General features: G+C 41.2%; 1 protein-coding gene across 1 annotated transcript in view; it reads left to right on the top strand.

Annotated features, from left to right (window-relative positions):
* The window catches only part of vit (vitrin), a 29,683-nt gene extending 16,366 nt beyond the window's left edge, over nt 1-13,317 (top strand). Inside the window, exons 12-20 of the mRNA XM_063008823.1 lie at nt 88-150; nt 2,489-2,551; nt 3,947-4,009; nt 5,045-5,113; nt 5,954-6,101; nt 6,185-6,288; nt 9,324-9,550; nt 11,447-11,960; nt 13,039-13,317. Coding sequence (XP_062864893.1) covers nt 88-150; nt 2,489-2,551; nt 3,947-4,009; nt 5,045-5,113; nt 5,954-6,101; nt 6,185-6,288; nt 9,324-9,550; nt 11,447-11,960; nt 13,039-13,217 — 1,430 coding nt within the window. The 3' untranslated portion in view covers nt 13,218-13,317. The remainder of the gene's footprint in view (nt 1-87; nt 151-2,488; nt 2,552-3,946; nt 4,010-5,044; nt 5,114-5,953; nt 6,102-6,184; nt 6,289-9,323; nt 9,551-11,446; nt 11,961-13,038) is intronic.
* The last annotated feature ends 838 nt before the right edge of the window (nt 13,318-14,155 follow it).

The following is a 14,155-nucleotide window of genomic DNA, read 5'->3' as shown; positions in this document are numbered from 1 at the left end:
TGTGAGGGGTGTACTCACTTTTGTGATACACTGTACATGCCATAGACTGTCTGTAACCGTAAGTCCCACACTTACCTCTTTGTTCAGAAATTAGTAACTCTGAGCCAGATACGAGCTACACCTGGAGTGACGACGCAGTGGATTCTCCAGGTAAGACTCCCATGTGATTTAAGTTGGGTGAGAATACATACATTTGGCACCCACCACCACTGAGATTGTTATCAACGGCCAAGACGTCCACACAGACACGTTTGGCTGTGTCTGAAGGAGGGGGGAAACTTAAATGGATTTCTTATTGCTGCCGCAAGAGTGTGACTCTACGTAAGCAATATTGCTCCCTGTGAGACCACATCACTGGCAGGTGAAGAAAAGTGATTGTCGACTGTTTGTATGTCAGATTGGGTGCATAGTAGTCTGCCGCTCTTCTTGGTCAGGGTGGGGCTCTAAACTCTGGTAAATTAGTATGCAAAATATGTTACTTTTGCCATTCATAAGGTGTACTGATGTACCAAGTGAAGAAAAACGTTCTGCTGCCTATTTGCATTACTGTTTAATGATACTATAGGTGTACAGCATGTTAGTCAGCTTCTTAATATGACTGTGTTCGTGTGTTGCCCATATGACATTCATGTCATATGTGTGTACATGCAGTTAAGATCAAAAGTTTACATACACTTGCATGGGACATGAATGTCATATCAGTCTTGTGATTTTAAGGGATTTCATTTTATTTTGGGGGGGGTTCTAAAAATATCTACATACTATAATGTTATTTTACTTAGTGGCATGGCTTCCTAATTCCTTGTGATTGATTAGGATTGATTTAGCTGGTAACATAAGCTGTGCCTATAGAAATGAGGCTATATTAGCTGTATCCATTATGACACACTGATAGCTGCATCAATGTCCCCTCATTGTACCTTCCATTAAAGCATGGTGGAGGTTCTATTATGTTTTGGGGCTGTTTTGCTGCCAGTGGAACTTCACACAAAGTGTATCAAAAAAAGTGTACAGGATAATAAAAATTATTTAGCTCAAACTCAGACCATTCAGGAGGTTAATCTGACACAATTAGGTGTTCCACCAGGACAGTAACCCAAGCTAAATCAGGGTAAAATAAAAAATTTCTTAGTATCACAAGTAAGGTCTCACTATCAAACATGATTAATTGGGGTAAAAGAGCTAATGGGGTGTCTAATCAAAAATAAGATTTTGCCATATATCAGAAAACCTAAATTTAACTCATAAAAGTACTGAAGTTATATGTTTTAATTAATGAATTTAAGTAGAAGAATGGTTGCAAAAACAGTATTGACATTCCTGTCCATCTACAAGCATTTGAAAACTTTTGAAGTGTTTACAGCAGAGGAAAAACATGAATTCAACCACTTTATTTATTTAATTTACTTCCAGTTTCATATATCCATGTTTTACTTATTAACAAAAAGATGTGTACTTAGAAGAATGAACAAGATACATTATATGGACATGTATTGGGACCCCACTTCTAAATCTGAACAATCCTATATGAAGAAAATTATATGCTTTCAACTGTGCAGCAACAGGTTAGGGAAGGATCTTTCATGTTTCAGCATGGATGTGTCCCTGTGCACAAAGCAAGCTCTATAAAGACCTGAAGAAAAGCTTGGTATAAAGAAGCTCCAGTGGCCCCACTAAACAGCTTTAAAATAAATCAGAACATTAATTGAGGCTTTTTTGACAAACATCAGTGCTCATCCTTACTAATTCTGTTTTGACTGAATGCCATCTGCCATCTGACTGGGCTGGGCGGGTACATGAACAACGATTGGCTTGTTGTTCATAGGGGGGGGGAATTATGACCTCTGCTGGCTCATTAATGGCGTCTGCACAGAGTTGGGGTATAATGCGATCAGGGTGTGGCTGTCCGTGCACAAAGCTGATCCGCGTATGAACTCGCCTTGTGCAGGTGAAAAAGTTGGAGTCGGCTAATGCACACGTGTCGGAGGGGGCGTGTGTCAGTCTCGCTCTTCTCAATCGGAAGAAGCATACTGCAATTGGCTAATAATCGGCAGAAAAAGGCCATTTTAATACGATTTGTTTTGAAATTCATCTTCATGGTCAGGTTACTAGACACTTTTGGCCATACAGGGGGAAAGTACATATTTGAGACATCTTGTAAAATGCAATGAAAACAATAATATGTGATTTGTTAATTCTCTTAAATTGACAATTGTACAAAGAAAAGATGTGCAATAATTGTGTGTAAATAAAGTGGATATATAGAATGGAAGTATTTAAATAAATGAAAACAGAACTGGTTGAATACCTGTGGTTTTCCTCAGCGTATAGCCTGAGCCATGTTTGTTTCTTTATTGTCCATGTGAAAAAGCAATAGGTATGAAAATACATTTCAGACCACATTGTGAACATGGACATTGAGTGCATTTTCATGTACAATGCACCAGGCTTAACTGACTTTCTGAAATATTGGGCTATTTTCTTGCAGCTCCAGATACAAGGCCAGATATTTCAGAGTATGAGCGCTGGTATCATAACTATGGACAGCACCGTAAGTGAGCTTTCATGTCTAAATCAAAAGGGAGCTTAAAGGTTCTGATCTCTAGCTCTCCAGTTTGATTTGATTTTGATTTTGCTGTGCCTCATGGGTGGTGGATGAGGGTGGTGGACTGGACTCCTTGTTTTGGCAGAGTCGTAGGGGGCGCATGTGACTCTTGTAGGGTATAGCTGTCCTTATTTTGTGATTAAATTAAAGAAAAAGCCAACGTAAACACCACAAGCTGCCGAAATGACTTTTAGGGCTGAGCGAGGACCAAAGCAATGTTGTTATACTCATAAAGCCATTATAGAATCCCTCCTGCCTTGTGGATTCTCATCCTATAAGATCACTTTGGAAATGTTCATAATGATCAGAAAACAAACTTTGCCAGCAATATACTCAACTCCCACTTTACTAAACATGACAAAGCCAATGAATCCTTTTCAATGTTCAGGTCAAACACTTAAGCCTGTACTGTCCTATTTGTGTATGCTACAAATGCACTTGGCCCACTTGTCAAGAACAGAGGACACTTGTAAAGCAAGTGCAGATTAACTTAATTTCGGGATCAACTACACATGCAGAACTCCACTTTGAATATGACCCTCAGGATCATAAGACTGAGCTGAAACAAAATTGGCTGGATTACACTGGTTAATTTTTTTAATAGACACACCTTACAGATCTGAACATATGAAACCAACAAGAAGACAATGTTAAACTTTTGACTTCTATGCACTCATCCAGTAGTTCCGTTACAAAACAATCCAAACTACTAGAAACTCCACGCTAGCACACCAGAGCTGGGATTTCGAACACATCATTTTGAATCTCAGCTCTGCCATCCAGCTGGGCTAGCGGCTACATTAACGATTGGCTGTTGTTCACACAGGGTGGGAAAGCCGGACCAGGGTTCTTCATAATTGATGCAGCTACGACCTCTGCTGGCTGATTGATGGCACCTACGCAAAGTCGGGGGAAATATGCGTTGACCAGGGTGTGTCTCTCTATACACAAAGCTGATGCGCATATGAACTCGCCTCGTGCAGGTGAAAAGATGCAGTCGGTACTGCACACGTGTCGGAGGGGGTGTGTGTCAGTTGCGGCGCTCCTCAGTCAGCAGTGAAGTAGTATTGGTACAGAGGAAGTGTAATGCAGTCGGGGTAATTGGATACGACTAGTTTAAGGAGAAAATTGGGGGAAAAAATTGCTAAAATAAAATAAAAAACTACTAGAAACCCGGTTTTGGAAAAACAAAGGTTGGCACTGATTTGCACACATATCCATAAACCTAAATGTAGATTTAGTACCTTAGATGTACTTATTTTATGTTTAAAAAAAACAGGATCTTATCAGAAACACATGTTTTTGTGTTTCTGTTTCATAAGATTGCATTTTTATTCTCAGCTCCTCGGCCAGCAGGTACGGACAGTGGACACAGAGTTCCTTCTGAAGGCAGCAACATGAGAGGTACAGGATCGTGTTACTTAACAGGATTAAACCTTTTCTAAGTATTGTGTCTGAGGATTTGAAAGAGAGATCATCTACCATGCTATTGTGGAACCAGGTGTGGTACTCTCAGGGGCGTCTATGAGTAAAAGATATGTATACAGTTGGGAATGTCATTCCAATTCTGGCATTTAAATGATTTCTACACTTGTAACTAAATGATAGGAGCACAGTTCTTGACCATGACCATCTTTTTTTTCCTTAGTGATTATTAGTGATTAACTCGACTTTTATGTCTATATAAGTAGGGCTTATAAGTAGTACATGGAACAGTGGTCTTTTGCCAGTGTTGATAAGAATTACAAGCTTATATAAATTTGGGTGCTCAGCACAGCAGTCTATTACGCTCGCCCACCACCAAATTTTATTGTGCTATCAGCCAGCCAGGTGTCTACACAGACATGATTTGCTATGTCTTAGTCGACATGTCCAAGTCCTGCAATGGATTGGTGGCCTGTCCAGGGTGTTTCCTTAACCAGGATTAAGCGGTTGATGACTTCTGTCAATACTGCTAAGGATGTACTGTATATTATAGACTGTTACCTCTATAAAAAATTGTTTGGCTTCCTAAATTCTCCACAGCAGGTCAAGTCTAAAGGTTTGTCTGCTACCAGTTTTAATGTCACATACATACAGAGCAATCCCTTGCCAGCATTAGTTGAATGTTTATCTTTAAACCCTAATGCTGGTATTGTTGCTTGGATGGTTGACGCTGCAATGCAGTGATGTGTGTGATGTTAATGTCACAGTGGAGCCGATGGAGGCGTGGAAGCAAGACGCCAGCCCTTTTGATCCAGGTGATGTGGCTTGCATGGTATTACCTTCTCTTTCTTTCTGCCTCTATTGCTCTCCATGCAGCACATAAATGTGAATGTGGAGGTCTGAATAGCTAATATAAAAAATCACACACTTTCCTGTGACTCTGTGCTGTACCACATTGAAGCAGACAGCATTATCCCTGTCCTTTCTCATTCTCCTTCTTGTCATTCTTCCCAGATATCAGTGCTCGAGAGTATGACTCCGGACCCAGAGTTCCAGATGTGCCAACGTCAATGGGAAATCCTAGTAAGTTCACACTCATTTATATATCACTGGTAAGCTTAGGCTTGATTGAATTGTGAAAAGTGAGATACCTGGAGTTAGAACTAATCTGTAATTGCCTTACTGTGTATTTAGTTAAATAGTTAGTTAGTCTGCTATAGCCCCACATCTGATTAACTTAAGAGCTAGAGGTCTTAGCAGTGGTGGTAGGCTAGTTCATAAGACTGCTGCTTCTTACTTTGATCACATTTATTGGCCTTTGAGCAACATAACATACTGCAGAGAGTGTGGAAACATAAATCAAGGCCCTGAACAAACACTGTAATCAGAGCCAAGAGAATTGTCTGTCTCTGACTTTCTGCTGGTTCAGCAAAGTTAAACCGCCAGTCTTGTGATTAGTCCATTCATTTCACTGTTAAGTTACCACTGCCTGCATCAGTATGGAGTATATACAGCCAGTCAAACAAGCAAGGTAGCTAATGTGAGATAAAAAGCTAAGAATAATTGAATATTAAAAAATATATAAACTGTTTCACTTAGAAATAAATTAAGAATAAATTTTGTTCCATAGTACTGACACCCCATATTCCAACCTCAGTCTCTGAACCTTTATATGAAACAGTGATAGTGTCAGGTACATGTAGCTGAACGTAGTAGGGTAAAACCACACTGGTTGACTTGTTGCTTGTAGATATTTTGTAGCACGTTTTTGTAGCAACAGTTTAAAAAAGTGACCTGTTTTCCTATTCCATAAGCATGCCTTTAATGATGACCACCAATTGTAATGCAGCAACAGTGGTACTACTGTTTTTATTATATACTGTAGATATAGTATATGGATATGTACTGTATGTCTCATTTCAGATTGTAAAGTCGACATTGCTTTCCTTATGGATGGCAGCTGGAGCATTGGAAAGCGACGCTTTAAGATTCAGAAAGACTTCCTATCTGAGGTTTCCCAGGTCATCAACGTGGGTGCAAATGGCCCCATGATGGGTATCATCCAATATGGGTAACACTCATTTCTTTTTATCTGCCCAACAATCGCAACTGTTGCAAACAAAAGCATGATATAGAATTGTTCTTTTACACAAGGGATGAGCCAGTGACTGAATTTGGTTTGCGTCAGTTCTCCAGCTCCAAAGACCTAAAACCTGCCATTGATAAAATCACCCAAAAAGGAGGTCTCTCCAATGTGGGTGAGTAGAAGTCTGACTATATCTTAATGAGCTTGCTCATTCTTATTTCCCTATATATAGGCCAGGGTTTTAAATTGTATGAGCTATATTGATGTAAGCAAGACACCAATTTTAATATGTAATTTGTATTTACATTTTTGCAGAGTTTGCAAACCACTAAAAGTAAAAGAAATACATTATACTCATATAAACATAGCATAAAAATAAAAACCAATATTTTTTGACAGCTTGAATGCATCACTTAGCCCTTATAACTCCTAACAACTTCAATGTGTCCTATGTGCATCACTGACCAATATTTGCTGCTTTTGAATATGTTTTAATAATCATACACTCCCAAGAATCAAGGGGGTTAAACAGCTTTAGGGACCCAGGTTTCATCATTGGATTCAGGCACCGTCTGTGTTTTCATTTCTGTGTTCACCAGATTACCACCATGTACTCATGTTTTCATCTCACCTCTAACCTCTTAATAACATGTCTGTTGGTAGACTGGCTGTTCCAAGTTGTTCCTAGGTGTGAGTAAGGGTACACAATGAGTGTTTGTGTGCATTGCCCTTCTCATAGTGTACCCCCCATCCTGCAACCAGTGTTCCCACCGCTGGAACCTTAAAAAAGATGGATTGTGTTTAAACCCCAGTGACAGCAGTACAGACCTTTCTAAATGTCACTGGCTGTTACATCTGCAACTGCTCTGTAATTAATCCGTGTTCACATTAAGAGTTGACATTAGTCTCTTTGGATATACAGTGTATCACAAAAGTGAGTACACCCCTCACATTTCTGCAGATATTTAAGTATATCTTTTCATGGGACAACACTGACAAAATGACACTTTGACACAATGAAAAGTAGTCTGTGTGCAGCTTATATAACAGTGTAAATTTATTCTTCCCTCAAAATAACTCAATATACAGCCATTAATGTCTTAACCACCGGCAACAAAAGTGAGTACACCCCTTAGTGAAAGTTCCTAAAGTGTCAATATTTTGTGTGGCCACCATTATTTCCCAGAACTGCCTTAACTCTCCTGGGCATGGAGTTTACCAGAGCTTCACAGGTTGCCACTGGAATGCTTTTCCACTCCTCCATGACGACATCACGGAGCTGGCGGATATTCGAGACTTTGCGCTCCTCCACCTTCCGCTTGAGGATGCCCCAAAGATGTTCTATTGGGTTTAGGTCTGGAGACATGCTTGGCCAGTCCATCACCTTTACCCTCAGCCTCTTCAATAAAGCAGTGGTCGTCTTAGAGGTGTGTTTGGGGTCATTATCATGCAGGAACACTGCCCTGCGACCCAGTTTCCGGAGGGAGGGGATCATGCTCTGCTTCAGTATTTCACAGTACATATTGGAGTTCATGTGTCCCTCAATGAAATGTAACTCCCCAACACCTGCTGCACTCATGCAGCCCCAGACCATGGCATTCCCACCACCATGCTTGACTGTAGGCATGACACACTTATCTTTGTACTCCTCACATGATTGCCGCCACACATGCTTGAGACCATCTGAACCAAACAAATTAATCTTGGTCTCATCAGACCATAGGACATGGTTCCAGTAATCCATGTCCTTTGTTGACATGTCTTCAGCAAACTGTTTGCGGGCTTTCTTGTGTAGAGACTTCAGAAGAGGCCTCCTTCTGGGGTGACAGCCATGCAGACCAATTTGATGTAGTGTGCGGCGTATGGTCTGAGCACTGACAGGCTGACCTCCCACCTTTTCAATCTCTGCAGCAATGCTGACAGCACTCCTGCGCCTATCTTTCAAAGACAGCAGTTGGATGTGACGCTGAGCACGTGCACTCAGCTTCTTTGGACGACCAACGCGAGGTCTGTTCTGAGTGGACCCTGCTCTTTTAAAACGCTGGATGATCTTGGCCACTGTGCTGCAGCTCAGTTTCAGGGTGTTGGCAATCTTCTTGTAGCCTTGGCCATCTTCATGTAGCGCAACAATTCGTCTTTTAAGATCCTCAGAGAGTTCTTTGCCATGAGGTGCCATGTTGGAACTTTCAGTGACCAGTATGAGAGAGTGTGAGAGCTGTACTACACACCTGCTCCCTATGCACACCTGAGACCTAGTAACACTAACAAATCACATGACATTTTGGAGGGAAAATGACAAGCAGTGCTCAATTTGGACATTTAGGGGTGTAGTCTCTTAGGGGTGTACTTACTTTTGTTGCCGGTGGTTTAGACATTAATGGCTGTATATTGAGTTATTTTGAGGGAAGAATAAATTTACACTGTTATATAAGCTGCACACAGACTACTTTTCATTTTGTCAAAGTGTCATTTTGTTAGTGTTGTCCCATGAAAAGATATACTTAAATATCTGCAGAAATGTGAGGGGTGTACTCACTTTTGTGATACACTGTATATTTAACAGCTTTGCACAGCTAGATTAAGACATTTTTGTCCATTTGTCCATTGTTGTGGCAATGGACTGCTTTCTTCAAGTCTATTTAAAGATATATTTTTTAATTACAGACAACACATGTCCAGTTTGGGTCAGTATATCTCTGGATAAATATACAGCCCAGAAAAATGTAGATGCAGCGATGAACTGTTTACTGACAAGCATTTTTGTGGTATTCCCAAACCCTTGTGTTTATAATGATTACAACATTATGTCGGGTTTTAAATGAGGGATTAGAATTTGTGGGCATTAAATATTAGTTTTTTAGCCTTTGCCCTGTATGCGCAGAGATTTCTCAATCATTCTTTGAATGTTATGACTGTAACCACCAACAAAACCACTAAATTCCTTGCAGTTTTGCTTTGAGAAACGTGACTAAACTAAATTTTCCTCATAAATGACTGAGAATTGATAATGCAGTAAACCATGTACTTTTTTACAAAAAATATCATACTTTATTTTACAGCACTGTTATTTGAAAGTGTGGAACGAGGCATTAGGCTAATAACAATGCTACAAATGCTGAAACAGGACGTCCATATACAGTATATTCAGAGGACTCGAGTCTGGTACAGTAATGAGTGTTTATGTGCTGCCTCCTTGTGGTGATTTAGGAAAAGCCCTCTCTTACATCAACAAACAGTACTTCAGTGATGCCAATGGAAACCGTGGGAGTGCACCAAATGTGGCTGTGGTACTGGTGGATGGCTGGCCCACTGACAAAGTCGAGGAAGCTTCAAGACAGGCACGAGAGTCTGGCATCAACATCTTCTTCGTCACCATTGAGGGCCCAGACGACAACGAGAAGCAGAATGTGGTGGAACCCAACTTTGTAGACAAGGTAATAACTTACTGTCTCGATTGTCGTTACTTTATAGGCCATTTTTATTTATTTATTAGACTTACATTTACATTTCGACATTTAGCAGACGCTTTAATCCAAAGTGACTTACAGTATACAATCTATGCAATTGAGGGTTAAGGGTCTTGCTCAGTGGCAACCTGGTGGTGGTTGGGCTTGAACTAGCAACCTTCTGATTACTAGTCTAGGATTGTAGGGCCAGCTGTAGCCTAGTGGTTAAGGTACTTGACCAGTGATCAGAGGGTTGCTGGTTCAAGCCCCACCAGGCCAGTTTGCTGCTGTTGGGCCCTTGAGCAAGGCCCTTAACCCTCAATTGCTCAGACTGTATACTGTAACTGTAATGTAAGTCGCTTTGGATAAAGGCGTCCGCTAAAATGCCAAAAAAAAAAATTTTACGGCATGTTTTACACACTTTGGTTACATTCATGACAGGACACAAGATTTATCAGTTCACAAGGTTAATGCCAATCACAGTCATAGACAATTTTGTATCTCCAATTAACCTGACTGCATGTCTTTGGACTATGGGAGGAAACCGGAGCTCCCGGAGGAAACCCACGCAGACACTGGGAGAACATGCAAAGGACCTGCACCGTTTCACCTTGGGATCGAACGCAGGATCTTCCGTGCCGCCCTATAGGCCATTTTAACGCTTGCTTGAGTGTAGACAGTTTTTCATATGTTCCCGCAGCTTCTTTTTTGGTTTTAGTGGTTCTTGAGTTATAAAACCATTATATACCTCCTTACATCATTTAGTCAAGTTTTGTTTAACAGTCCAAAGTTAAAACAGATTTAAAAAATACTTTTACTGTTTTGTTTACACATTTTGTCTTACAAATTTGATGCAACAGTTCTGAAAATTGTAAAAAAAAATACTATGATTAAATACTTTTTAGAGCCACTTTCTGCTTTAATTACATTTACATTTAATTACAGTGTGTTTCTACCAGCTTTGCACACCTAGATTGGGGTATATTTGTCCATTGTTCAAGACTATTCACAGAGACCTTATTGGATTTAGGTCACTTACTGACCTGGTCACTTAAGGACATTAACCTAATAATCCTTAAGTGATTGCATTGTTTTTCTTGGCAGCGTGTTGATTTTTATTGGCACTTTTTGCATGACCCATAATGAAAAACACAATAAGTGACAAAAAGTGCCGCTCAGGTGGGGCAGTGGTAAAAAGTATGCTAGCACACCAGAGTTGGGGTTTCGAATACGTCGTATCGAATCTCAGCTCTGCCTTCCGACTGGGCTGGGTGGCTGCATGCACAATGATTGGCTGTTGTTCAGGGTTAGAGGGTAAAAAAGGCTAGGCCACTAGGCTAGGGCAAGCTGTAGCCTAGTGGTTAGGGTACTGAATTAGTAAACAAAAGGTTGCTGGTTCAAGCCTCACCACTGTCAGGTTGCTGCTGTTGGGCCCTTGAGCAAGGCCCTTAACCCTTAATTGCTCAGATTGTATACTGTAACTGTACTGTAAGTCGCTTTGGATAAAGGCGTCTGCTAAATGCTGAAAATGTAAATGTAAATGTAAATGTAAAAAAGTCGGATCATAGGTCCTCATAACTGGTGCTACTGCGGCGCCTGCTGGCTGACTGATGGCGCCTGCACAGGGCTGAGGAATAATGCTGATGGGGGTGTGTCCCTCCGTACACAGTGCTCGTCAGTGTATGAACTCGACTCGTGCAGGTGAAAAACAGTCTGTACTGACTGTACGTGCCGTAGTCAAGTCAATTGAGTATGTCAGTTGAGAGGCATCCTCAGTCAGCGGTAAAGGGGTCAAATCAGATTGGGGGGGAGAAAAATATGTTACAAGTGTATGTAAACTTTTGACCCCAACTGTAGCATTTTTAAAAAGGTTTTTTTTTGCAGGCCGTGTGCAGGACCAGTGGCTTTTTCTCCTTGCCTGTGTCGAGCTGGTTTTCACTTCGCAAGGCGACACAGCCTTTGGTGAAGCGCATATGCGACACAGACCGGCTAGTGTGCAGCAAGACTTGCCTGAATGCCAACGACATCGCCTTCGTCATAGACGGATCCAGCAGCGTGGGGACGGGCAACTTTCGTACTGTGTTACAGTTTGTGGCCAACGTGACACGTGAATTTGAGATTTCGGATACAGACACGCGCATCGGTGCTGTGCAGTACACTTATGAGCAACGGCTGGAGTTTGCCTTTGGCCAGCACAACACAAAGGCTGATGTGCTAAACGCTATCCAACGCATTAACTACTGGAGTGGGGGGACCAGCACAGGCGCTGCTATCACCTACGCCGCAGAGAAACTGTTCAGCAAGTCCAAACCTAACAAGAGGAAGATTATGATTGTTATTACTGATGGGCGCTCCTATGATGATGTACGTGCACCTGCTTTGGCAGTGCACCGCTCAGGTAAGCATTACAAAACACTATGGACAACATTTACATCTACTGCATTTAGCGGACACTTTTATCCAAAGCGACTTGCAGTACTGTGACAGTACACTGTCTAAGCAATTGAGGGTTGAGGGCCTTGCGCAAGAGCCCAACATTGATAACCTGGCAATAGTGGGGCTTAAACCAGTGACCTGATTGCTAGTCCAGTACCTTAACTGCTGGGAAGGGGGGGGGGGGAGGTAATCCCAGCTTTTCAATGGGCGCAAGGCACACAGTAACACCCTGGACAGAACGCCAGTCCATCACAGGGCAGACACACACACACACACACACATACACACACCCATTCACTTATAGGCCAATTCAGTGTCTCCAATTAAACTGACTGCATGTTTTTGGACTGTGGAAGGAAACCAGAGCATCCGGAGTAAACCCACGCAGACACGAGGAGAACATGCAAACTCCGCACAGAAAGGACCGGGATCGAACCCAGGACCTTCTTGCTGTCAGGCGACAGTGCTACCCACTAAGCCACTGTGCTGGCCACAAAATTTCTGAAACAATACATTATGTACTGTATATCTTAACTGGGCTGTTTTCTGTGTGGAGTTTGCATGTTCTCCCCGTGTATGCGTGGGTTTCCGCCGGGTGCTCCGGTTTCCTCCCACAGTCCAAAGACATGCAAAGTGAGGTAAATTGGAGACACTAAATTTTCCAAGACTGTTTGATATAACCTTGTGAACTAATGAATCTTGTGTAATGAGTAACTACCGTTTCTGTTATGAATATAACCAAAGTGTAAAACAAGACGTTAAAATCTGGGCTGTTGATTGGTCGAGCGCCCAGACAGCATTTGCTGGCTTGTTCTGTGATGGTCTGCAGATCTGGTTGGTTACTGTGGGGATGGAGGAACTTACAGATGTGGAATTGGAAACTCGATTGGCAGAAAATAGGAAAAATGCAAATATAAAAGGCCCTGGCTTTCAGTCTTGCGACCCAGAATATCACTTCGACTATTCTTACCCTAGCCAAGACCGAAACACAACAAACAATTTCCAACAGTTAAACTAAAATGTTGTCATTTTCTTACCAGGTGTAATCGCCTACTCTATTGGCATCGCGTGGGCCGCACAGGACGAACTAGAATACATTGCCACAGACCCAGACAAGGATCATTCCTTCTTTGTGGATGAGTTTGACAACCTCTACAAGTACGTGCCCAAGATCATACACAACATTTGCCACGAGTTCAACTCTCAGCCTCGGAACTAAGCAAGACAAGAACTGAGGGGTTTGACCAGACAGAATGGAATGGGTTTGCTATCTAGACTTGATACGACCAAAGAAGTCAACGGGACATATTTATCACAGTACTCATACCAGTGTATTGTTTATTTAATCTAAAAAAAAAAATCTGAATAAAAGGCCTTATTTGGCCTCTCAAGGCTTATTAAGGGCAGACTTGGAAGACGTCCAGTGTTTTAAGGTTAGTGCATTTTTTCTAGCACAGCGATTTAGCAGGGGGCTTAAAAAGCAAGCTTTGATGTTTTCGGTCTGTATTTTATGGAAGCTGTGCAGTATGCATGGCTCCAATGAATGCACGCTGAGATGTGATGAATGTGTGAGTTTGGTTTCTGTAGATCACACGACATGATTTATTTAAACAGCACAGCGCAAATATAACTATTACACCTCTAAGAGAAAGACATATGGCAAAACTTTTGCTCGCTTTATATATTTAAACCAAGGTGCTATATATGTATAACTTCTTAAGAAACACAAGTATGTGATATCAAGAAAAGGCATATGATCTTAAAATGTACCTGTTAAAGTGTTTTTAAAGGTTATTTTTGTATTAAACACAAATCTTTCATATACTTTTATATTAAAATAAGAGTTAATAGTTGCAGGATAAGCACAGAATCAATTCAGCTTAATCAGCTTAATTAATAAACATGCAGAATAATAAAAAGCTGATGTGAAAGTTTGGAATGCAAACTCTTCTAAATCATATTTATACTTATAAATCGAGATTTATACAATTCTCAGCCAGTGTTTTAAAGGTGAGACGTCAGCCCTTATTTATCAAAGTTGCATAAAGCTCAAGCATAAAGATCCACCTGCCCATAATGATATACACTGTTTTTAGTTTCCATCTTTTTATTAGGTTATATAATAGGGTGATACAGCAGTAAAAAAGTCCGAGAAGA

The sequence above is a fragment of the Trichomycterus rosablanca genome, chromosome 14 (genome assembly GCF_030014385.1).
Source record: "Trichomycterus rosablanca isolate fTriRos1 chromosome 14, fTriRos1.hap1, whole genome shotgun sequence".
Taxonomy (NCBI): Eukaryota; Metazoa; Chordata; class Actinopteri; order Siluriformes; family Trichomycteridae; genus Trichomycterus; species Trichomycterus rosablanca.
Note: the sequence above shows the minus strand (reverse complement) of the source record. Positions and strands in the feature narration are given on the sequence as shown.